At 47.7% G+C, this 26,369-nt stretch overlaps 1 protein-coding gene and 1 long non-coding RNA gene across 4 annotated transcripts; both read right to left on the bottom strand.

Moving 5' to 3' along the window:
- Positions 1-12,997: 12,997 nt before the first annotated feature.
- LOC127342766 (protein ALTERED PHOSPHATE STARVATION RESPONSE 1) lies at positions 12,998-19,037 on the bottom strand. Of its 2 annotated transcripts, none has more exons than XM_051368775.2 (6): positions 18,723-19,037; positions 15,754-16,920; positions 15,238-15,407; positions 14,694-14,917; positions 13,928-14,258; positions 12,998-13,689 (listed from the first exon to the last, which is right to left on the bottom strand). In XM_051368775.2, the coding sequence occupies exons 2-6, from the start codon at positions 16,640-16,642 to the stop codon at positions 13,237-13,239; spliced, it is 2,067 nt and encodes a 688-aa protein (XP_051224735.1). In that variant the 5' UTR covers positions 16,643-16,920; positions 18,723-19,037; the 3' UTR covers positions 12,998-13,236. The 2 variants fall into 2 exon arrangements, with proteins under 2 accessions (XP_051224735.1, XP_051224734.1); XM_051368774.2 differs by having other exon boundaries at positions 15,238-15,413; positions 18,723-19,036.
- Positions 19,038-19,908: 871 nt separating this feature from the next.
- On the bottom strand, positions 19,909-26,163 carry LOC127342765 (uncharacterized). Of its 2 annotated transcripts, XR_007876872.2 has the most exons (9): positions 25,953-26,163; positions 24,607-24,673; positions 23,628-23,690; positions 23,086-23,236; positions 22,459-22,629; positions 22,317-22,368; positions 21,030-21,131; positions 20,819-20,931; positions 19,909-20,369 (listed from the first exon to the last, which is right to left on the bottom strand). It is a non-coding gene; the product is annotated as an uncharacterized lncRNA (long non-coding RNA). The 2 variants fall into 2 exon arrangements; XR_007876871.2 differs by having other exon boundaries at positions 20,819-21,131; positions 25,953-26,162.
- Positions 26,164-26,369: the final 206 nt, after the last annotated feature.

Genomic DNA, 26,369 nt, shown 5'->3' with positions numbered 1-26,369 from the left:
TAGGAGCATGGTTTCTTTTGGCAGCGGGGCCGCGAGGATAGGGGCATTCGAGAGGGCGTGCTGGAGTTCCTCTAGGGCCCGCTGCGCCTCGTCTGTCCACCGGAATGATTCCGACTTCTTGAGCAAGCGGTATAGTGGCATGGCCTTGTCTCCGAGCCGGGGTATGAAGCGACGGAGGGCGGCGACTCGACAGGCGAGTTTTTGCGCGTCGACTAGGCATGCTGGCTGCTTGGTGCGCATGACCGCCGATGTCTTCTCCGGGTTAGGTTCGATGCCTCGCTTGGAGACGACGTAGCCTAGCAGCTGTCCTGATGGAACCCCGAAGGTGCACTTCAAAGGGTTGAGCTTGATCTTGTACCGCCGTAAGTTGGCGAATGTTTCGGCGAGGTCGCTGACGAGGTCGGTCTGTCGAGTCGATTTTACCACCACATCGTCGATGTAGACATGCACGTTGCGGCCGATCTGGCTTTCTAAGCAGCTGTTCATGCACCGCTGGTACGTTGCTCCGGCGTTCTTGAGGCCGAAGGTCATGGACGTGTAGCAGTAGGCGCCTAGGGGTGTGATGAATGCAGTCTTCTCTTGGTCTTCCTTGGCCATCTTTATTTGATTGTACCCGGAGTATGCATCAAGGAAGCATAGCGACTCGGACCCGGCGACCGCGTCGATAATCTGGTCGATTCGCGGTAGGACGAATGGGTCCTTGGGGCACGCGCTGTTGAGGCTTGTGTAATCGATACACATTCGCCACGTCTTGTTCTTCTTTAGCACTAGGACTGGGTTTGCCAGCCATTTCGGGTGCTTGATTTCTATGATGAAGCCGGCAGCGAGCAGCCGGTTTACTTCTTCGGCGATTGCGCGTCGCCGTTCTTCTCCCACAGGGCGCATTGCCTGCCTAACGGGTCGCGCGGTGGGATCGACATGTAATTTGTGCTCAGCAAGTTCTCTCGGGACACCCGGCATGTCGATGGTTTCCATGCAAAGATATCTCGATTCTCACGGAGGAACTTGATGAGCGCGCTTTCCTATTGGGCGGACAGGCCCGTCCCAATGGTAACTTGCCTACTTGGATCGTTTTCTACAAGATCTACTTGGCGGGTGCCTGCTGCGGCCTTGAAGGTTGCTGCGGACGCAGTCGAGCTCGGTTGGCTTCTCCAGGATGGCGGGGTCGTTGCGGTCGACCGGGTACTTGGCGAGCTCGGCGGAGTTGTCTTGTTCGTCGGCGATGACGGCGTCGGCGAGCTTGGCGCTGTCGTCCTCACATTCCAATGCCATCTCCGGGTCGCCATGGACGGTGATGACGCCTCGAGGCCCTGGCATCTTCATCATGTTGTACGCGTAGTGTGGGGTCGCCATGAAGCGGGCGAACGCTTGTCGGCCGAGTACGCAATGGTAAGAGCTTTTGAAGTTCACCACCTCGAACGTTATCCGCTCGGTACGGTAGTTCACGGGCGTGCCGAAGGTGACGGCAGCGTCACCTTGCCGATCGGGAAGGCCTTCCGCCCGGGGACGATGCCGTGGAACGTGACCTTGGTGTTCTCAAGGCGTGAGTCCGGCAGGCCAAGCCGCCGGAAGGTGTCGTAGTACATGATGTTGATGGAGCTTCCCCGTCCATCGGGGTTTTTGCAGCCGCAGTCGGCGACCTTGGGCACGACGACTAGCGCCACTCGCCCGGGGTACTCGATGCGGGGGCGTGATCTTCGCGGCTCCAGGTGATGCTTTGCTCGGACCCGGTTGAGCCACCGGAGTACGTCGGAAAGTATGACTGCGTGTACCGCCATCGCCCTTGCGAGGACCTTCTGTCCCGCCTGGCGCCGACCCCGGTGTTGGTGTGGTGGGGGCCGGCGCTGCGACCGATGCCCTCTCCCTTGTGGTGGTTTTGGTCCTTGGCGCGCTCCTTGTGCTGTTTGCCGCCGTGGTTTTCCTTGGGGGGGCGAGCTCTTTCTATCCGCTTCGGGGAGTAGCAATTTCCCGTCGTGTGGTTGGCGGGCTTGCCCTCCTTGCTGTGATAGATGCATGGTGCGTCTAGGAGGCTGCGGGCGTCGAAGCGCTTGGGCTGAGGCCGATCCTCCCGAGGTGGACGAGTGTCGCGCCGAAACGATTTTGGCTCGCGCTGCTCGTAATCGGTGGTAGCAACTAGCTCGTTGTGTCCTCCCTCTCCGCGGCGCTTGCCGTTGTTGGACCGGCCGGCGAAACGGTAGTCGCCACGCCGAGGCTCCGTGTGCGCAGGGCGGCGATTGCGTCGTTGACCGTACTCGTCGTCCGAGTCGACCGTAGGGTCTTCATCGGCGTAGCGGGTGGCGATGTCGAAGAGCTCGGAGATTGAGATATTGTCCCTGCCGACGCGACGGAGCTTGGCGCTTAGTGGTTCGTACCGGCAGCAGCGTCGGAAGCGATGGATTGCCGTGTCCGTGCTGATGCCGCTGGAGGTCGTCCACATGTCCTGCCAGCGCTGCACCCACCGGCGGGTCGACTCGCGCGGGCCTTGGACGCAGCGATCTAGGTCTTCTATGGTTGTGGCACGGGTGTATGCGCCGGCGAAGTGCTGGATGAACGCGGCGCGGGCTTCTTCCCGTGGAGTCGATGCTGTTGACGGTGAGGGTGTTGAACCAATGGCGATTGACGCCGTCCATCATGAGGGGCAGGTATCGCGCTGCGAGTAACTCGGAGTGGCCCTGGATCCCCATTGCCATGGCGTACGAGTCGATCCGCATGCTGGGGTCAATGCTTGTATCGTACTTCTCGATGTCGCGGGGTCCTTTGAACCCCACGAGTGCGGCTCGCCTCTAATCATCGGCCCGAAGCAAGCGGGGCCGATTCGGGTGAACGCGCTCGGCGCGGGGCTTCATCGGCGTGGCGGTCGTTCAATCGATTGCGCGCCCGCCATTCTTGGTCGTTGACGATGTGGGTTCGGGCGTCGACTGGCTGCCCGTTAGCGGCGACCATCACCCGCGCGGGCGCGGCTCGACTCGGTTGTTAGACGAGTGGCCGCGCGCGGTGCCGGCGGCGGGCCGTTGTTGGCGTTGACGATTGCGCGGTTTGCCGCGTCGACGACGCCGCGCGATCGGCGGATGTGCGCGAATAGAGTCGCCCTGCGAGTCGGCTGCGGCGTGCTGCTGCTCCAATGCCTTGGCTACCAAAGCCTTGGCGTGTTGGACGAGGATCGCGCCGGCTCCCGTTTCGGGGAGTCTTGCGAGGACGGCCTGCGCCGCTGCCTCGTTGTCGGCTGGAGACGAGTGCTGTGGTAGGGCGTTGGCGTCTACGTCGGCCCGTGGACCTTGGGGGGGTGGGGGGGGGGGTGGCGGTGGTGCTCCGCGCGCTGTTCTATCTGCAGCAGCCCGACTTCCTTCCGGATGTCGTGGTTTTGGACTCGGCGACCCGGATTTCTCCGTCCGGGTCGTCGAAGTTAAGGCGTGCGCTGGGAAAGTCGCTCGCGCGGGGCGCGCTCCATGCGCCGGCGGTTTCGCTGCTGACGATAGTGGGACACGGCCCTTACTTCATCTTCCTCGAGGAGGAATGTCTGCCTTTCGGCGCGCTCCATTTTCCACTGCTCCTCGAGGGCCGCCCGGTGCGCCTCGATCTCGGTCGCGGTGGCGGTTGCGGGGAGGGGAGTGGTGACGGCGTCGACTGGGATCTCTCCTTCACCCCCTGCCATGAAGACTGCGGTCGGGTAGCGGTAACGCGGGGCCTCGACTGCAGTCCGAGTCGTAATCGCTGCCGAAGAGGGAGAGGATGGAGTCGTCCTCGAAGCCACCTTCGAAGTCGCTCGGGTGGGAGACCAGGGAGATAGAGTCCTTGGTCGATGCCGTGGCGATGGAGCGGGCGATCGGGGACGCAGCGGTGGATCCCGCAACCGACGTTGTAGCGATGATGTCGGTGAAGTCGGCGTCGATCGCAGCGATGATGGATTTGATGGCCGGGATGGTGTCGGCGGAATCGGCGATCGGGAGCGGTGTCGGCGGAGTCGGTGGCTGCCGAGGCAACGGTGGAGTTAGCGGTCGGTGCCACGACCGCCGACTCGGCATCGTCTCCCAGGGCCGCCTCAGCCTCCGCGTATACCTCGCCGGTGACCGGGCGAGTAGCGGTGAGGAGCTGCCCGGGCGCGAAGGGGTCGTGTGAGCGACTGGGGCGAGGCTCAGAGGGGTCGCTGACGCCGGCGAGCCCAACGAAGAGGTTGATGGAGCCGATCGGCACCATCCAGGCGTGTGTGAGAGGTGACGAGGCGGGCCGGTAGGTGCTTGGCTGGATGTGGAAGAAATTGCCGGTGGCGATCATCCTGCCGGAAGCAACCGGCCGCCGAACTGGCGAGTAGGGCCTCGCCGTAGCTCGAAGGCTTGATGTCCCATGCCCCACGGTGGGCGCCACTGTCGTGGATGTAACCACGGCAGATGCTACAGGGGGTAGCACTTCATTGATGCGAGGGGAAGGGAACATTGCCATCTACGGGTCGAGGTGCAAGAGACGCAAGGGTTTTACCCTGTGTTCAGCCCCTCCGAGAGTAAAAGGCCTACGTCCCGCTAGATCTTTATTGCTCGGTGGAGAATTACAATGGGGGCTCGATCGGCGGCTACGCCGAGAGCTTACAGGGGGAGATTGGATCTCGAGTAAGGTGTCCTCTAGGGTTTAAGCTCGGGGGTTTATATAAGCACCCCCGGCCTAGGGTTACATGGAGATAACTCCGAATCATATCAGTTGCTACTAATCCGGGATCCGCTATCCCTCTCGCAAGTAATCTTCTTGTCCAGCCGTGTGGACCTCCTCCTTGGGATCACGGCCCAGTCGCCTTAGGGCCCAGTCGCTTAGGCGACTGGCGATCCACCCAAGCCTCTATCTTCATGGCGACTGGGACTGGCGACCCACCCCCTATGGGCATATCCCCATCAGTTTCTTGTTTTCAAAATAAAAGCTCTAGCACAAATATGGCAATCGATGCTTCCCTCTGCGAAGGGCCTTTCTTCTACTTTTATGTTGAGTCAGTTTACCTACTTCCTTCCATCTCAAGAAGCAAACACTTGTGTTAACTGAGCATTGATTCCTACATACTTGCATATTGCACTTATTATATTACTTTATGTTGATAATATCCATGAGGTATACATGTTACAAGTTGAAAGCAACCACTGAAACTTAATCTTCCTTTGTGTTGCTTCAATGCCTTTACTATGAATTTATTGCTTTATGAGTTAACTCTTATGCAAGACTTATTGATGCTTGTCTTGAAAGTACTATTCATGAAAAGTCTTTGCTATATGATTCAACTGTTTACTCATTGTCTTTACCATTGATTTGGATCGCTGCATTCATTACATGTGCTTACAATAGTATTGATCAAGATTATGATGGCATGTCACTTCAGAAATTATCTTTGTTATCGTTTACCTACTCGGGACGAGTAGGAACTAAGCTTGGGGATGCTGATACGTCTCCAACGTATCGATAATTTCTTATGTTCCATGCTTGTTTTATGACAATACCTACATGTTTTATACATACTTTATGTCATATTTATGCATTTTCCGGCACTAACCTATTAACGACATGCCGAAGAGCCAGTTGCTATTTTCTGCTGTTTTTGGTTTCAGAAATCCTAGTAAGGAAATATTCTCGGAATTGGACGAAATCAACGCCCAGGATCTTATTTTTCCACGAAGCTTCCAGAAGTCCGGAGGAGATACGAAGTGGGGCGACGAGGCGCCCACACAACAGGGCGGCGCGGCCAGGGCTTGGGCCGCGCGGCCCTGGCGTGTGGGGCCCTCGTGGCGCCCCCTGACCTACCCTTCCGCCTACATAAGCCTTCGTCAATAATAGTTCCAGTACCGAGAGCCACGATACGGAAAACCTTCCAGAGAAGCCGCCGCCGCCAATCCCATCTCGGGGGATTTAGGAGATCGCCTCCAGCACCCTGCCGGAGAGGGGAATCATCTCCCGGAGGACTCTTCACCGCCATGGTCGCCTCCGGAGTGATGTGTGAGTAGTTCACCCCTAGACTATGGGTCCATAGCAGTAGCTAGATGGTCGTCTTCTCCTAATTGTGCTATCATTGTTGGATCTTGTGAGCTGCCTAACATGATCAAGATCATCTATTTGTAATGCTAGATGTTGCGTTTGTTGGGATCCGATGAATAATGAATGCTACGTTATGTTGATTATCAATCTATCATTTATGTGTTGTTTATGATCTTGCATGCTCTCCGTTGCTAGTAGAGGCTCTGGCCAAGTTGATACTTGTAACTCCAAGAGGGAGTATTTATGCTCGATAGTGGGGTCATGTCTCCATTAAATCTGGGAGTGACAAAGAACCCCTAAGGTTGTGGATGTGCTGTTGCCACTAGGGATAAAACATCAATGCTATGTCTAAGGATGTATTTGTTGATTCCATTACGCACCATACTTAATGCAATTGTCTGTTGTTTGCAACTTAATACTAGAGGGGGTTCGGATGATAACCTGAAGGTGGACTTTTTAGGCATAGATGCATGCTGGATAGCGGTCTATGTACTTTGTCGTAATGCCCAATTAAATTTCACGCTACTCATCATAACATGTATGTGCATGGTCATGCCCTCTTTATTTGTCAATTGCCCAACTGTAATTTTTTCACCCAACATGCTATTTCTTATGGGAGAGACACCACTAGTGAACTGTGGACCCCGGTCCATTCTTTTACATCGAATACAATCTACTGCAATACTCGTTCTACTGTTCTCTGCAAACATCATCATCCACACTATACATCTAATCCTTTGTTACAGCAAGCCGGTGAGATTGACAACCTCACTGTTACGTTGGGGCAAAGTACTTTGGTTGTGTTGTGCAGGTTCCACGTTGGCGCCGGAATCCCTGATGTTGCGCCGCACTACACTCCGCCGCCATCAACCTTCAACGTGCTTCTTGGCTCCTACTGGTTCGATAAACCTTGATTTCTTACTGAGGGAAAACTTGCCGCTGTACGCATCACACCTTCCTCTTGGGGTTCCCAACGGACGTGTGCTGTACGCGTATCAGTTGTGCAGGTTCCACGTTGGCTCCGGAATCCCTGGTGTTGCGCCGCACTACACTCCTCCACCAACAACCTTCACGTGGCCTTCATCTCCTACTGGTTCGATAACCTTGGTTTCTTACTGAGGGAAAACTTGCTGCTGTACGCATCACACCTTCCTCTTGGGGTTCCCAACGGACGTGTGCTTCACGCGTTATCACTAGCTTTACAACAAGCCCAAGTTCATCGAAAACGGAATCCGCATGCATCTTCTATTGCGTTTTCGAGTTTGAACGTCTTCACCATTTCTTGACGGTGGGAGACTCCCTCTCTAAAATCATCTAAAATGTTTTGTGAGGAGTCTCCATATTTGTTGGGGTTCTATTCGTCGTTATCTTTCCAACAAAATTGGTTTCATTTGAATCGGAGTTCGGGAGCATTAGTTATTAAAGAAAAAGGAAAAAGGAGAAAAGAATAAAAAAAAGAAAAAGAAAAAAGGGGGGCTGCTGGTCGGCCGACCGGCCTGACCGGCCCACATGCCGGCCCACCCGGCCGAAACCGGCCCGGGCGCTGACGCCGACCGGGCGACATACTGTGGCGCCCCCGACCTGGTCCGGCCCAGGTGCCGATCGCTGACCGGCCCACCCGGTGCCAACCTCGCCCGATCGGACGCCCCGCGGGCCCGTGCCCCTGAGCGCCCTCGCACTATCTGCCGCCTCCCCCGGCTCGCTCCCGCCCCGACCGGCCTGTGGCCCGGTCCGGCCGGACTGATGACCGGCCTGGCCGGCTCCAGGTCCGGTCGGCCGGCCTGTGCGCCAACTGGGTCGTTTTTCCTGCGCATCTTGACTTGTCTTTTTGCCCCAACGGTTTTATTTGCTCCCTAGCTATAAATAGCCCTTCTTCCACCTTGAGCAAGCTAGTTCTTCCCATTCTCTCTCCTCCATTGTTGCCTTTGAAGAACTTGCTCTCTCTCTTGTCTCCCCCCATGATTCTTGCTCATTCTTGAGGGATCTAAGAGAGGAGATCTAGATCTACACTTCCACCAATCCATTTCTTCTCTAAGTGAGGGTAACTCTTGGGATCTAGATCTTGGAGTCTTTTGTTGACTTTCCCCATTGTTCTTCCTCTCCAATCTCATCCTAGCATTTGTTGTTTGGGTGGGATTTGAGTGTGAAGGACTTGAACACCTCTAGTGTTCTTGCTTTGCATCATTGCATAGTGTTGAGCTCTCCACCACGATTAGTTTGAGTGAGAGACCGTGAGCTTGTTACTCTTGGAGGGAGACCTCCTAGTTGGCTTGGTTGGTGCCCCGGTGATCTCTTCGTGGAAGATTGTGAAGGGGCCCGGGCTTCTCCTTCGTGGAGCTTGTGAAGTGGTTGTGGAGCTTGCCATCTCCGAAGCGGAGGAAAAGCTAACCATAAGGAAAGGGCCATTATCCTTCGTGGGTGTGGTTCGGAGAATAGGGTGAGCCTTCGTGGCACGGGGAATCCTTCGTGGGACCTCCACTCCTCCAAACGTGACGTACCTTCTTGCAAAGGAAGGGAACACGGAAATACATCCTCGTCTCCGCGTGCCTCGGTTATTTCTATACCCGAGCTCTGTTTCCTTGTGATATCCATCGTGCTTGAAGTACATATACCTTGCTATCACTTGTGCTACATATATCTTGTGCCTATCTTGCTTAGCTCTAGTTGCTATTGTTACACTTAGTTGAGCTTAGCATATTTAGGGTTTGTGCTTGTAATCTAAACGATAGTTTAATTCCGCATTATTACAAGGTTGGCCCCCTGCACGCCGCCGACTCCCACCAAGACCTTCGACGCTTCGTCTGACCCCGCCGTGTTGATAGAGGGCCTCGGGTTCTTGTCGCTATCGCCTGCTGCCTCGGGAGGCCCAATCTCTGCGGGGGTGTGCTCTGTCGAGGACCACGATGGTGAGGAGTTTGCTTCACCGTTGGCCTCTTCCAAAGGCACTGTTTCAGACTCAGAGCAGGTGATTGCGGAGCCATGCCGTGGCCTCTCTGCTGCTGCCGCCGCTTTTGATGATGAGGAAGGATGGACCCAGGTGGGTCGGGGCTGCCGTTCCAGCCGGGCGCCATTGTCTTCGCTTTGTGAAGGTCTCGACCGTAGCCTCGCCTTCAAGCGTTGGGCTCGAGGGAGGTGTTTTCGGTGCCTTGAGCGTGGACACCAAGTCAGCTCATGTCGTGGGTCATTCAGATGCATCCGATGTCGTCGTCCTGGTCATCGGGAGCGTTTCTGCCGTGCGCGCTCTCCTGCTGCTCGTTCTCGCTCTCCGGAGGCTCGGGCTCGTTCTCCGGTTGCTCGTGCTCCTTGCCAGCGGAGCCGCTCTCCATCCGCTCAGCCTCGTCGCCCCTCGTCGCCTCTGAGTTGGGCTGGGGTTTTGGGCCACTCGTCGTTGCATCCTGTGGTGCAGCCGTGCTGCAAGGATTTAGTCTCTTCTGTGGAGTCCCAGTTTGCCCTGCTACGCATGGAGGTCCTTCAGAAGTTTGAGTTGCTTCGCTCTGAGGTTCAGGACGCTCTTGCCAAGCTTCAGGTTGCGTCGGTTGTGCCTCTACCACCTGAGATACAGACTGGTTCTGTTGATGAGGGGTTCGAGTGCTGCTTTGGAGAATTTTCTCCCCGTGCTCTACATACGTCGTCGTCTGCCCTTACGACGGTTGTCGCCACCGAGGTTGTGGCTCCAGTTGTGGAGATCTTGACTGAGTTGCAGGATCATTGTGGGAAATCATCTGTGGTGCTTCCAGTTGAGCTAGGCCATTTGGAGCCTTTGGCGGTGGACATCGCGCCATCCCCATCTCCGTCTGAGTCCTGCGAGTTGCCCTCCTCTGTGGATAGTGGAGGTCCGTCCATCCGGTTGCCCCTCTTCGACCGTGAAGCTATGTTGGCAAGTATTGATCAGGCGGTCTTCGTGAAAAAGCTTAGTGGCTTGCTCGCTTGCTTGGAGGCAGCTAGCCCTGGATCTGGCGAGGCGATTGCTTGCCTCATAGCTGAGGAGGCTTCTACCGGCAGAATCAAAAAGGTGAAAAAGGCTCTTAGGAGCATAGGCAAGAAGGGTGGCGCCATTGGTAAGGCGCCCGCGACTGCTTAACGCAGATGCGTGGTCCTAGGGTAATCGTCAGTCTGCGGTTGCTTAGCTAGAGTGGGGTTGTCGCTTCGTGAGTTGCTGGTCTTAGGTGTTGCCCTTTATGGTTGTGTTGCCTCATGTTGTTGGTGTTTGTTGTATGGTTTTCGCCCGGTTTCTTCCATTAATAAACCGGGCACTTTCTTCTTAATAAATGGTTGGGGCAAAGCTTTTGCCCCACGGTTCAAAAAAAAAATCCGTAAGAGTTTTTAATTGCCTATTCACCCCCATCTAGGCGACATCTCGATCTTTCACTATGTGTCAGATGTTGATGACTTACAACAACGGCCTTGGCATGGTGCCTACCGAGACGGTACCACCACCCCCCCACGTGACCGAGGGATGCGGCCTGCAGCATCCACGAAATGTCTCCCGCCAGCAGGGTCGACACCGCCTTCACCTCGTGAGGCCACCTCCCTAGGTGTTGATGCTCTTCGCAAGGAAGCCAAAGCAGCAAGTTCCTTGACGCCCCCGTCCTTGGCAGTTGTTCATCATTTTCTGATGCGAGCCTCTAGCGACGGAGAGAGGGAGAGGAGGGGTGGGGTAGGGGCTGGGTGGCCAGGGTTTTGTTCGCCACTCGAGTCGCCCTAGAGCGGAGCGACGCGGAGGCAGGATGGCATGTCCTTCTTTACGAGGATACTTTGTCTCCTCGCTTACGCTCCCAATGCAGTTGAATCTTAAGGCTGGCCATAGTGCTAGTATCATAGCTAGTATCATGCATCCTAGCCCCACCAAAAACGCTGATGTGGCAGGTAATTATGGATGAGAGAGAAGATTAGAGTATCATAGGTAGATACTATATCATAGCGCACATCACGAGAAAAGTTAGTATCAAATAAATCTTGTACACAAATTTGTATTGGGATTCTACAAATCAATTAATATAGCAAAACTATGATACTAGTCTATGATACTATGCATTATGGATCCAGTATCGTACAAAAGTATCATATGCATGATACTACTATATGATACTACCCACTATGACCAGCCTAAGAGTCCGCCAGCGTTGTCTTTGTAAGTTGTCACATTTAATGACGATATATAGTTCAAGAGTTAGTGCAAAACATACCCTATTGGATGAACTATTTTTATTGTTTGACTCTAGATGTTGTGGAGGGGCTGATTGTAACTTTGTGGTTGCCGTGAGAGAGCTTTTATGTTGAACAATTTGGGAAGCCCTTTTTAGTAAGAAATTACCCTGGTTACAACACATGTTAATACATTGAAAGAGCTTTTGATATTCTATTCCCCCATCCAACAGAGTCAACTTTGTCTAGATACGAATGCATTAGTATTAATACATCTATATCTAGGCAAAGTTGAGTCACTTGTTTTGGAACGTAGAAAATAATACTTCTTGGATTATCTTGTTGCAATACTTTTATTTACAATGAAATATTCTTCTTGCATTCCCTCTAGAGATGTTCAGTGGCAGAACCAAGAAGGTGTCTTTTAGGCCATGTACAATGGAGAGTGATTAGAGATGTGCTTATAAAATAAACTAGACTTTTTCTTGAGCGTCAATGCTTATTTCTATAGAAGAGACGTCTAGTTAGGCATCTACCTTGTATGAATAAGCATCTCTCTAAGCATATGTTATTGTACATGCCTTTATGCATTACCTCCTATGCGTTTTATGTCCCTTAGAGATGGAAAATCAAAAAATATTATAATCTATGTTTCTTGTTGTAAACGTATTTTGAATGCCTGATTATAATGTTTGACCGTGTTTATCCACAATATGTGGACTATCTTACACAAGATTGATTCTTCCTCCGTTCTATAAGAGAAATTATTTATATATAAATTTAAATGTATATAGACACATCCACAATATGTGGACTATGTTACACAAAACTGATTCTCCCTCCGTTCTGTAAAGGAAGATTTAACTTGTCAGACATTGCGGATAAAAATGTACGGAGTATATACATTCATCCCTATAAACACATACAACACACCCTATCTTTATGAGCAACTCCGAGAGGAGGTGGCATTGTCCTTCTAATCATCCAATCACATGTCGTTCTCGATTTATCTTCTCAGTCCTCGATTTCTCACCTTCACATGAGCAAAAACTGAAAGCGGCGCGACCAAGAGACAATGAAAAAACAATAACTAAAATGAGATCGCTTTTCTCCAACACAATTTAACTTGTTCTGCAATGGAAACTGGACCCCCACAGTAATTCTATCATGAGATACCATTGTATGTGCCGTCAGAGAGAGAAATGCGTCCGGTAAATTCACTAGTATTGTACTATACCGAAAATGGATGTAACACAGAATAAATGCAATCAACATGCCTTCATTTTCTTTCAATCATATGCCTAAATTTACGAAAGAAGTTTTCATCTCCAGGATTGATAATGCACTATTGTGTCTATATTCTTGAAAGAGTCATGACAGGTGCTAAAACGAACTGCCGTACACTGGATATGGCGCATCATACTATGGAGATTTCAACACTCATCCAGGATTCATAAGCTCTTAAGAACATATCACTCTGCGTTCAAAATGTCAGTTTTGAGCTTACACAGTACACAAGGAACGACTTCGGCGTAAGAGATTATATATGCTATGAAAGTACATGTCCAAGTGCCCATTTCATGTGCTAGCACGTGACGAATCCAGATACTGATGTATGGTCAGAGCTAAATGTCTGACAAAGCAGATCATTTCGAATCAGAGGGGTTGAATCTGAGTATGATATTCCCTTTATAAAAAGAACAAGAATTCGAACATAAAAAATCAAATTTCTCATCCAGCAAAGCACAAAATTAGTTCTTCTCATGCTAAAATGTAAACACCTTCTTTTATAGGAGAAAAGCAATTAACGTCGTTGGGCCCTTGTGGTAGTAATGGAAGTATACCGAGGTGAAGAGAATCACATGGAGAGACTAAAATTCAAGCATTCAATCGTACATGCATCCTTTCCATGCTACATGATAAAAAAAAGAGAACTAGTTCTGATCCTTCATACTATTTCATTTCTATCACTAACCTCTTCTCAAGCTGAGACGATCTATTGAAATGGCTGTATCGAATTTCAATAACGTTTTTTTTTTTTTGCAGGAGAAGCATATTCACGATGGAACCGGTCTATACTTTGCCTACTTACAGTGGGTGCTCATCACAGGAGGAGACGGCAGGCGAAGCCGCCCCCGAGTGGCTAGCAACAACTTCGCTGCATCGGCTGATACCTTCGAACGCCTGCACGCAGACTCCTGAGAACCCCGTCAGAGCCTGGAACACCTTTGGGAGGCTCGTCTGAAGATTGTTCAGTGTCATGGCTCGACTGGTCCGCAAGGAGTTCAGGTACCTGGCCTTCTCCTCCTCCACCCGCTTTCTGAATGCGTCCAGCTTGGGCTCGTCCTTCGGTACTGAGTAGGTCCTGGCCTGTGAAGCCTGGCCCGAGGTTTGCATTGCGTTCTCACTGTGTTTCTCTAACTGGCTATGGAACTTGCTCTCGATGTTGTCAGATTTTTTCTTTAGCTGACGCTCCTCAGCCTGTTGTAGAACTATAGAGTGTATGACTGACAGAAAAGTCTTGATTGCTTCTGCGGCTGGCTGTTATACAAAGAAAAAGAACATTAAAAAATATGGGAAGAAAGGCCAAATGGTTATCTTTGACAAAATTCAGCTTATGAAAAATGGGGATAATGATTCTACAATCCATAAACTAATAATGGATGGTTGATTATTCAAAAATATATGATTAATGTTGAACCAAAAGTACCTGCAAGCTTGGTTTCACACAGCAACAAACAAAACTCTGAAAGAACAGAAAGCGTTGGTTTTACTCTACCTTCTCACGTAACCTCTCGAGAGCGTGCTGAAGTTCCCCACAGAGGCTACGGATTCCAGACGAACTTCTCATGAAGCCATCATCATCAGGCAGGCAGTCAGTGAGACTAATCCATTGGTTAAGGATGGTTACGTACTCACGCTGCAAGGTGATTAGATTGCAGAAGGAACTGTGCCATGCAGAGACTTCAACTTCCAACTGAGTTGCCGCGTAACAATGGGAGTTAGTTGTCGGCTCACTCCCAGGTCGGTTGCCAAGGAGACTGGCCTGCTGGGCAACATGATTCTGAACCTGATGGCACTCGTACATGTTTCTCCACATATGCACTAGCCTAAGTCAACATAATCAAGGAAAAAAAGAGAGCGTCAGAAGATAAAACTGACAGCAGAAATAGCAGTATCAGAAGGGAGGAAGCAGAATTAACAGGACAGCATTGTAGCCATCACACTTCTTTTCCCAAAAAGGAGGCAAATTGTAGCCATGGCACTAAGTTGGAATAATAAATTGTGCAATGAAAATAGTGGGATAAACAGAACTTCCAGAAATGAATAAATTGTGCATTGAAAGCAATACTTGGGTACTCCACATGAAATTATTATCAGCTATATCTTTATATGAGTAATAACAAGGATGTGGTGTGGGATAAACAGAACTTCCAGAAATGAATTATTGTACATCAGGAACTGAAAACAGAGATCATGTGACTAATTATGGCAGCTTTGAACTACTAGACTAGATTTCTATATCACAAAAGTTTGGTGCTCACCCTGCAGATAATTCAATAACCTGAGGGTATAACTCCTCATCTCTGAGCCTTGATATGGTCAAACATGCCAAACTTACAGCTTCCTCTAAAGACATAATCCGAGTTTGCAGCTCCTCGATATTATCCCGAACTTTCTCTGCATGCAATCTATCATGCTCCCCTGATTCAAGCCTCTGTAGCAATGAAGTGTACTTTCTGTATTGGAGCCTTGCAAATTCTTCATCCTGCAAGACAGGGTAATAATAATCAACAATGTGTTGAGTTTTTGTAAAGAAACTTTTTTTTTTCTCTCGAAAAGAAGGACGCCCCTGGCCTTTGCATCAGGTGATGCCCACGGACTAACACGTATTGATCATGCATCAGTGTCTCCTTTGATAGAACTATCAAACTTTTACTACTCAAAGAAACATCTTCCTAAATATTTTACGATTCCTCAAAATCTACCATACAAGATATAAGCTCTGATCTTACACCTTGAGTGCATTGTGTTATTTCAGTGAGACATAGAACAAATCAAAATGATCCTAAGGCTCCCATAGTGCACCTTAACTAATTTGTAGAGTTTTTGCTCCTCGTCATAAAGCTTGTCTAGTGTTTTGCCATGATAACCGTATCCACCAGCATCACTTGAGGATTCTCTGTTAGCTTGCGCAGACTTGAATGACCAGCTCCAAGAAAGTGTGGAGAAAACCTTGGCAGACTTGGATTTTTTTCCTGCACCTAAAACAACAGTGTTATTCTTCAGGAAGTGCTTGTTTGTTGAGAAGTATATATTCCACTCATTTTCTTTTTTAACTTACTGTAATTCATAACTACTGGGATGTAGTTGATCTTAAAAGGTTTAAATACTGCCAATACCTGTTGATTTCCATTGTGTTGGTGTATACTTGATACATAAAATTTTGGAAAACAAAACAATACATTGACGAGAAGGTTCATAGTACATATACATAATAAGATGCTAGAGTCTAAGTTCACAAATGTCATATAAACAAAAATAAAGGATTTCCCCAAAAAATTCAAGGATAATATATGGATGAGAAAAAACTTGATTTATTACCTCTCTTTACCTCTAACTCTGAGGTATCTAGCCGCCCGCTAGCAGAGTCCAAAAGGATGACAACGTCGCTCCCACTTGCCGCTGCTTTCAAGAAGTACTCATCGATCTCCTTAGCAATTCCTACCAGTGACTTGTCACTCCTCAAGTCCACAACCGAAGAGTCCGAGTCCTTTGTCATCCAGCCCACCATTGATGAGTTCTCATCGCCCAGAACCCTACTCTTTGCTTGATGCAATTCCACACGCCTAACAACGCCATCATCATTGTCAGAGACGCTTTCATCATCGCCATCAAATTCTGTGCTTGATTCCACCCAATCGTCATCCATGGTAACTTGTGAGGCCACTTCTTTATCATTCCGATCAGCCAACAGAGATGGGAAATTCAAGGGACGCATAGTGATTGGGTCTATGTGCTCCCACTCCATACCGGGTGGTGGGGGTGGGGGTAGAGGCGTCGAGCAGCTGTCACTGTCGTCATCCGTAGAATCATCCTCATCAAGCTCACCATCTCTCTTCTCCCTCTTTCTTATCCTAATTGGACTAAACGGTATAAGTGGTGGCTGGAGTGGTGAGGACGGCATTGAGGATGTTACCGAGTGTGGTGGCATTGAGGATGTCACCGAGTATGCCGGAGGTAGAGGTGGTGGCGGCGGTGGCGGCGAAGAAGCTGCAACCGGGATGCCTACAGAGGTCTGTTGTGATAATGCAGACTCCACCTCCACAAACTGGCGGAGGGTGGCTCCAGTGTTGCGGAGTGCCTGCAGGTAGGTAATGTGTGCAGCCGCAAGGTCGACACGGCGACAGCCAAGTTGCTTCATGAGCTTCTTCCTATCCCTACATCTCCTGACGGCCTCCTCATCCTCCACTTTGGAATACTTGCAACCCATCTGCCAGCAGAACTGACGAACACGCCAATCAAAATTGCAGCCCCAGCTGAAAATCCCAGATTGGGTACCTTGTTGGCTCAATCAGAATAGCCTGAAACTCGCCACAGTTGGCATCAATATTCCAGAGAGCAGACAGAATCCTGCTTCAGCCCCTAATCATGAAAGATGCACATGACAGATTGTCCAACAGTTTCTTTCTTGGTACCTGCCAAATCCTCAGGAACTGCTCGCAGGTTGCATACAAGAATAGGTATCACCCCCCTCACAAATATCAAAATCTGGCAGACAAAAAGTTGATCCAAGCATGAGGATTCAGTTAAAACTAGCTGGTGCAGAATAACGAAAATAACAAAAGTATTTTTCAACAGGATAAAGTCTAGCCTGGCCGACGAGCAAGTCCAACGGAAGTGGCAATTTGACTTTGTATAAGTTCATTTTTGAGAGCTCTCTACAAATATTTGCCGCTTCACTGTTCTGTGGACACCGATGGAAGCGGCAAATCACACTCTCTATATCCCACTCACAGATAGTTATTTAATTTTCTATAACTACCAAATATCTCTGTTTCAAACAAAAAACATTTGATGCAACATAATCTCGATGCAACACAACAATTCACATGAACAAAATAGTCCCTCCATCCATAATGTAAGATTTTATTACAAGCAAATATAAGCGTTATTAGGTTGTAATAGCATCTTATATCATGGGACAGAGGGAGTTATAAATAGTCGACTACAAAACAAGATGACAATTCTTCTAATTCTCTCATCAACAAGCAGCAGTGATTATCTCTGTAGTTCTCTCAGCAAACTAGTCTCACACAAGAGCTTAACAGCAGCAGTATACAAACCCCACAAGTCCACAACCTATTGTCCAGCACCACTGTTGTGAAGTGTATATGTGGATTGCCTAGCCCTTTCCATCAGTTCGGACTTTTGGTTCAAGTGGCTAGTGCATGAAGCTTAACATGGTATCAGAGCCAAGAGGTCTTGAGTTCAAGACCCGGCTGGCGCAATATAAAATAAAAATATTGCAGCCCACTTTCGGTCCACGTTTAGGCCTGAGGGAGCCACACGTGAGGGGGAGTGTTGAAGTATAAATGCATTGCCTAATCTCTTCCATCAGATCGGTCTTTTGGTTGCATTGGTTAGAGCATGAAGCTTAACATGGTATCAGAGCCAGGGTCTCAAGTTCGAGTCCTGGTTTTCACAATTTATTCTATAAATTGCTGTTACTCCCCCTCCTGTCTACGTAATGGCTTCTAGGGCCATACGCCTTTGTTTACACGTGTTGACTTGTCTCCGCCGCGTCACACGTGAGGGGGGGTGTTAAAACTATAAGTGGATTGCCTAACTCTTTCCATCAGATCGGTCTTTTGGAATAGTTGGTTAGTACAAGAAGCTTAACATGGTATCAGAGCCCCAGGTCTCGAGTTCAAATCTTGGTTTTCGCAATTAAGCCTAAAAATTGCTGTTGCCCCCCTCTTTAGCCACCGCTGTTTCGGTTTGCTCTTCTTCCTTCACGTGTTGACTTTCTCTTCTCCCGTCACACGCGAGTGGGGGTGTTGTGAAGTGTATATGTGGATTGCCTAGCCCTTTCCATCAGTTCGGACTTTTGGTTCAAGTGGCTAGTGCATGAAGCTTAACAAGCAGAGTAGTTCTCCAGCACTTCATCGCCCCAACACACAGAGGAAGCAGCAGCAACAGCAACTAGCAGTTGTTAGAAAAAAATCAGAGCAGCCAACAATCAGCAAAGCAGCAGCAGATATGCACCAATTCTCTCTCACAGTAGCAAGCTAGCAATCCGCAGCAGCAGGAAAGCAAAACATCCCAGCCCCACCTCTCCCCGCCCTGCACCCCACCATCACCAGTTCAGCACTGATCCTCCCCCTACCTCACCTCCCCTCCGTCCACCCCTCTCTCTCCCTGCACGGACGCGCATCTGCTCGATGGGTGCCGAATTGGGGAGGAACTGCAACTTCTTTGACTCCTCTCTCCGGAGGCGGCGGCGGATGCATTTGGAGGAATTGCAAGCGGCAACGGGAGAAGAAAAAAAAAAAAGCGGCGGCGGAGCAAACCTCGTTCTGTGGCGCAGCGTCGAAGCCCGGCCGCGGAACTCTGCTGGGGCACGCGGCCGTTGCCGTTGCCGAGACAGAAGTGCCGAGCGAGATGGTGAGAGGAGGTGTCCTGATGAGCCTCGTAACCCTGATTCTCACTCCCGAGAGCCCATCTCCCCTCCCCTCCCTCCGGTCAAGCACGCAGGTTGCAATGGTGGTTAGCAGAGAGGAGGAGGAAGAGACAATTGGGAAGGGGAAAGGAGAAGAGAAAGGGGAAAGCGAAGGTGTGGGATTTGGTTTTCTTTCCGGGCCGCGGCGGTAAAGTAGGTAGGGAGGAAAATGTTGCGCAGGCAGGGAGGCAGGGCAGGGGCAGGAATGGTGGTGGTCAGAGCTGCTGAGCTGCCACTTCCCTCTGTCACTCACAGGCACTCGTCCTCCACTTGTCCTATCCTTTTCTTTTGCCTTCTCTTGCAGCTTCCGCTAGGTCCACACCGCCCATGGACGGACGTTGCGTAAACTCGTGTGACCCGTAGATTCCATCCACCGATCCAAGTTATACTAGATTTAGTTGTGCGCCTTGGCGCACGATCCCGTTGAATCCACACTGAATTACATTGTATATAACGGTGATAAAAATCAGGTGGGAGATGATAACATATGTAAATTTGAAGACTAAGCAATTCGTGGTATAATGGAACCAGATGTATACACGTGTAAGGTCTGGATACCATAAATCTGCGTCTCATGAGTACAAAATGCAATACCTTCACATTGAGGAAGTATATGCGATAGACATTTACAGAACTAAGCATAATTGTTCTCATCTTCTATAGTAGAAAGACATTCAGTGTCCAAAACATTTAAGCCACTCATATAATAGCGATTATCCAACTATGTGCTTGGAGTATCTTGAAGTAAATAACTGAAATTGAACTATAATTGGAGTCTTTGGTGACACCACACAAAATGTTATAGGCAAAAGAAATATTGCAGCAGTATTGCAATCCAAGCAGAGTGGTAAATCAGGAGCAATATTTCACTTATATATAGCATAACATGAAACTCAGTCTGATTGAGACCATCTAAATCTCACATTTCTATGCAGACTTTGTCACTGACAAAAGTAAGAGCCAGTGAACAAAGTAGTGAAGTAAAAGCTCAACGTCAACTAACAATCCTACACTGCATCCTTTTAGGCTGAAGAAAATAATAAGAACAGCTTAACGCAGTTTCAAGAAAATAATAAGAACATCTTCCCCAAGTCGTCCTAACTACTCTTGAATACAGCGGAGGAACTCCGGATTGACCATATCTATAGGTCACAAAACATAGCAGTACAAAGGTAAACAAAAAACACTTGGCAAACTGAATTTCTGCAATGTAATCTTAATCACGCTCCGATGCAAAATCCTACAGGTCTTCCATCTCCAGTAAAAACAGCCAAAAAATAAGAGAAAAAATGGAGGCATCTTCGATGTTGTTGCTCTTTTACTTTTTTGAGCTGTCGTTGTTCTACTACTGACTAAATGGATACACAAGAAATTCAACATCAATGACAAGTGACTTTGAGTCGCAGTTTCTGAAAGAGACTCTTGCAAATGGTGCGATTGATATTGGCGAATCACACAAGTTCACCACATCATAAAATCCCTCACCAAGGTTTGACCTCTGTTGTTGTATGAAAAATAAAATGGAGAGCATCAGATAGGACGAATAGAGCACTCCCTTTGCTTACATCTATGGATGGTTACTAAACTGGCATCAGTCACGATTTCCAAGCAGTGTAATACAAACCACATGAATTCTCCTATTGAATTTGAACTTCTTATTCGACAAATGGTAGGTGTATGGAATTTAGATGACACAATGTGGCATCTTACAAAATTATTCATGCTAGCATTTATTACATAGGGTCTACGAATGGCTACATCAGAGACAAATTTCAAGCAGTATAACACAGTACAAAGTGATAGCATGCTAATAAACTTAATGATCACATACAGGAAGAAACAAGGCATATAATTTGATCAACCATATTTGCTTAGGCCAATATAACAGATGTATCATCTGGTAGGATAAAAGCATAGACCAATGATAGACATGTGAAAGAAACTTACAAGCACTCCAAGTGAATATTCAGACATGGATTCTCCTCCCTCGGGGAGATCATCAGAGCCTTCAATAATTTGACCATGTGTCACTTCTGTAGGATCATAGGGTAGAAAATAATCTGCAAAAAACAAGTGCATATTACATAAAATAGGGCACAAGGAAATAAAGAAGTGAAGTGTTTCACTAAGTAAAAGGGCAGTCTTCAGAAATCAGAACCCGGTGCCAATGTGTTGGCTCATCTTCGGGAGCTGTGGACAACACAACTATGGTATCCGATCCTCGACTCATGCAACATGGAACCTATGAAATGATCGAAACCTGCAGAATATCAGAAGTTCGGAAATAAGTTAATTTAGAATATTGTATTTCTTTCCGGGAAAAAAGGCAGTCACAAAGGAGCAGAATCATAAGAAAAGAGTTGAGTTTTTTTTATCCAGGATAAATAAGTAGTAGACAACAGAAGATATGGTCACCCACTAACTCAACATACAAGAAACCTTATGACAAACCAAACAATTTTTTACCCAGGCAGGTGAATCTTTGTGCTACACATGACGGATTTTAAATTAAAGAGCTGCGATCAGCGGAGTTAATCTTGTTACCACTGCCTAGTGCCTACCCAACTTACATGTTAACAATTGCTATTTGAAGGAAGAGTTCAGTTCTAAAGTTGCTGCTCATTTTCCGGGCATTCTTATATTGGGAATCGATATAATTTTAGTATATTTGGCTAGGGATATCAAAGAGCTTATATTTGTCTAACAGTATAATTTAATAGTATTTGGCTAACAAAGAGCTTATATTGAGACTTCAAGCCCCTAAATTCTAACAAATATAAATGGTTTGCTATTTCTCAAAAGAAATTGAAAATTAAAGTAAGCAAGCCCTAATTTACATACCATTATTATAGCTGAATGCACAATAGAGTTTTTGTTAGGTTAGGCCTAAATATCAACATGTAAAAATGCAAGCGAGCAAGAACAAATAACATGTAATTCTTGCTCAACCTGTTCTGTTGTAACCTAAAATTAATAAGCAGGAGAATGTCAACAATAGAATAAAGAGACCCACCAGGATGCAACACACTGTGTTAAAGGACTAACATGTGTGCAATAAAGAGAATCATAAATTTTATTATACAGATCCTACCATGTGGGGTAAAAGCAATGCTTCGGAGGGATAGAGGCAACTGCAAGAACTGAATGTTATTACTGTTGCTTGAATTATGCAGCACCAAAATAGGTAGATCGTGGATACGTATACGTATAATACATTAGAACATAAAAATAGAGTTATATCACCGCTGAGACTAAGAATGGCACCAGGTGTAATCAACGAAACAGTTTTAATATAAAGAAGTTTCGTGGAGGTTAATTAATTAGGTTATATCACCGCTGAGACTAAGAATGGCAAAAATATATGATACTAACTATATATGAGTTGTGTCTACCCCATGATAATCCACATAATATCATATAGGAACTGAAGAATTATTTAACTCACCAGTGACATAGGCATTGATGTGGTGAGAAGATTGCTCATGATCAGTTGCAACCTAATGGAGACAAAATAAAGTATGAAAATTTTAATGTAGAGATGATCAATGATCCAGAGATGCAGAAATTAAAGAATGGTAGAAGCTCACCATAAGCATCGGAGGCCAACGCGCATGTAAGCTCGTAAAGATCGGACTGCCAAGGGTGGTGCCCTCAATTTTAGTCGATGGGTGCGCCCTTGCCGCTAGTGGGCAGCCACACGACACCGAGTCAGTGTTGTTTCAGGGACACCATTCTCTGTTTCACGACTATTGGGTGCCCTGCACAGAAAATCGTAGGTTCTATAAATTGAGGTATCCTTAATTATATAAGAATCCTGATGATCTCAAACAGGCAAACTAACTTCCCATCTATACTCAAATTTTTGTAATGCCAATAAGGAAACTGTAATCCTAATTGTCCCTTTGTTCCTCCTTTCTTTAAGGCAGTTAAACAAAAGATCACCAATAATCTCATCAGGAAACAAACTTTCAGTAACTCGGAACTTCTGCTAGTTGCAAGAGAACAGGACCAATTTACCATTTCAAAAAGGAATGGCATAAATAGACAACCTGACAGAGAGTTAAGCTAACCTTATCAGAGCTATGGATTTGCAAAAATAACATTATTAAGGGGATATAGATGTTCTCCCGCTCCTTTACGCACAAATAATAGCTGATTTGCAAAAAAATACTCTAGAACTAAATCAAACAGGAGTAGCTTGCCTCCGCTCTTACCTCAGCCTCCAGGAGATCTCCCTTCACAGGAGGTTCTTGAACGGGAGATAGAGAGAGATGCAGATAGAAAAGAGAGTGCACCTAAGCCTGTGAGGAAAAGATGGACCACAACTGCTGCTCCCGGTGGACCACCACCACGCGCTGCCACTTCCTATCAACAATAATATTAGCTAGAGTTTTCATCAAACACCTTGTGAGCTTAACAAAAACGGATCTGCACCAACATATAAAGTTGAGATTTTCTCTGTTCCTTTGAGAGAGAGAGAGAGGAGAGAAAGAGATGGAGAGGAGATAACCTGCTGCACGTGGATGATGGATAAAAATGTAATAAGTTGAAAAAAGTTTTTGCCGCAGATAAATACTAATTATCAAGCAAGTGTTCCAAATATATGAACAAGCGAAGGTGACAAATACCAAAGGACAGGAATGCTGAGAGGGCACACTTTTATCAGGTCCATTACATTCACAGTCATGAAGAAAGATAATATACATGTGAGCAAGCTACAAACATGTGCTAATACAAAATGGGCAGAGATCACTACCTGGCAAACAAGGAAGTACCAGCAGCAGCTCAGTCTCAGCAACACCTCGCAGCAGCAGTCAATCTGAAACAGACAAGAACGCCAAACCGCACATTAGAACTGAAACATACACACATCCAGGATAGTCCACTATTGTCAACACGACGGCAGTACAAGTTGATTATCCATAGCCAAATGGTAGCCCTGAAGAGGGGAACTTGGAATAACTAAAATAGAAGAGAAAGAGTGCAGGTTCATTATCATAGAGACAAGAGAGAGGCAGTAGAGTATTCTTTGACACATAATCAACAAACGGGTAATTCCTGGAACAATAAATCCAGCTAAAAAAGTACGCTACATGTTACAAACAGAAGAAATAAGCTAATTACATATCAGTTGACACCACACTGACTCACTAAGAGTATCTACACAACCACCAGCACTAATAGGAGACACAACACCACCTAACCGAAGTACCGAAACTGCAAAAACCATTCGCAGAATGGGTGAGGTCCCTATAAGCTCGCATTCCCTCGTAGTTGAAGTCACGATCACAAACCCATACAGACGTTGTAGGAAGCAAACGGCTTGCAAGGCCGATTCCTCGAATGGGCATTGCAAAGTACACGACATGGCTGACCAAAAAAACTCCAACAAATCGTCGCCCACCTCACGTAGGTAGGCATGGTACGAGCGGTCTCAAGGTCCACGCCTCCAAGGACGGAATCATTGCCGCCCACCTCACGCAGGTAGGCATGGTACAACAAGCGATAATGGGAAGCAACCAACTCCAACAAATGCAGAGGAGAATATGAGAGGACGAGCATCCTGTGGCACAAAGAAAATAAATGCACAAAGAAGACACACACCAAAGCAAGGGTAGAACCCATAGGAGGCACTTTTATCAGGAACATAGACACATTATTCAGTAACAAGAATAAAATGCACGTAAGCACAAGAGATAAGCATGCACTGATACCAAATAGGCAAAGATGGGTACCTGACAAACAAGGAGTCCAAGCAGAACGTCACGGACACTCCAGCAACAACCCACAATAGCAAATAATCTGGAGCACACAACAATGACGAACAAAATATTAGGACCGAGAACCAACACATGGTAAGAAAAGCAGGCACATGAAAGAACTAATACGCATCGTCTGCAAGAGTACAGCGAAACGAGAAGAAACTAAACTGAGCTAAAGCAAGACAAGAGAAAACCAAGGTCGCCTATCTAGACAGCAGGGAAATTTCATCTATATAGGCAAGACCAAACGCAGAGGTAAGAAAAGCGCCATTAGATTAACAAACTCAAGAAACATGGCTACACCGCGAGGCCAATCCAGTGTCACCCAAAACCACACAGCTGCTTCCAGCAGACTATTTTAGATGACCAAGGCTCTGGATCTGTACCTCAACTACTCAGCCTGAATTGAAGGCAAGCCCAGCTTAATGAATTGTTCACGGCGGTGGTTCAAGTTCAGGCGCGCGCACACACACGCCTCTTGCCTGATATATATCTCTCCCAGATGTGGTTCCGTAACATTCCAACCATTATTTTTATAATCCACCCTATGTCGTAAACTGTATATATATACATGGTAATGATGTTTAACTCTGTACCGCTAAATACTTCATGTTGCGTACTTATCCTAATGCTCCTTTTTATACGGGCAACTGTAGGTCATGTCGATATTTAAGTTCTTAGCTGTGGACATAATTTAACTTATGTGAACTACTTGGATGCAGCGAAGTCTAGGTTCTTAATCTTTTTAGAGCATATGTGCAATCTATTAGGATCCATGTAGCTAGCTAAAATTAACTCACATGTCCTAGTAGACAACGACGAAGCTACCAGTCCTGAATCCTACACACCAATAAGGAAGGAAAACAGGTTCTACCACTCCTTCACACAGATAAGGAAGGGAAACAGGCTCTAGCTTCCCCACCTGACAGTGGCAGCATCAGAGATACAACCGAACAAGAGAAGCACAAATAGAAATTACATGCTGGAAACAAAAAAATTGCACCCTCTTCCTCTCTCCCTCTCTTCCTACACCTCTATCCATGCTCTGCACAGCCTGATGGAAACTAAGAGATGGGTAATCTGCTTTCTGATTAGGGGAAGAAATACATAGTATTCAGCGTACTAATTAGAATATTTAGTAGATTAATTTGAATATCCAGTGGACCAATTATTAGAATTACTACGGTGGATCTTGAAATCTGTGTTTTTTTTTCAGATCATACCAAAGGCACAAGCTGACTTTTTCCTGGCTCTACCACACATACACAGACACAGGCAGCTGCACCACTAAATAAGAGGATGGAAAAGAGCAGGCTTACCAAGGTTGGAACCGAACAGCAGGCCGACGAAAACAGCCGCCGACGAAAATAGCCGCGGTCACCCGACGCGGCAATCCCAGTAGCGCGACGACCTGCAAATGAATCCAAAAGAAAACAGGGCAGGGGTAGGCTTTGAGAACAAGATGAAGAAGAGGTAGGCAAATCTAGGCGGAAGAACAAGATGGGAAAAGGAAGGCAAATCACCCGTCCCCGTGCGCCCGCCCGCCCCTGTGCGCCTCCCTGCCGCCGGCGCTCTCCCGCCCGCCCCAGCCATCTCCGCCGTCCGCCGGTCGCCGCCGTCCGCCGCTGCCGGCTGCTCTCCCCGGCCGCCGGTCTTCGCTGCTCCGTCCCGCAGCTTCGTCGAGTTCCGCTGCTTCGAGGCCGGCGCCATTGAACCGCTGTGGAGATGGGGTGATG

This window comes from Lolium perenne, chromosome 3, assembly GCF_019359855.2.
Source record: "Lolium perenne isolate Kyuss_39 chromosome 3, Kyuss_2.0, whole genome shotgun sequence".
NCBI classification, from domain to species: domain Eukaryota; kingdom Viridiplantae; phylum Streptophyta; class Magnoliopsida; order Poales; family Poaceae; genus Lolium; species Lolium perenne.
The sequence above is the reverse complement of the archived record's forward strand: the minus strand, read 5'-3'. Positions and strand labels throughout refer to the sequence as shown.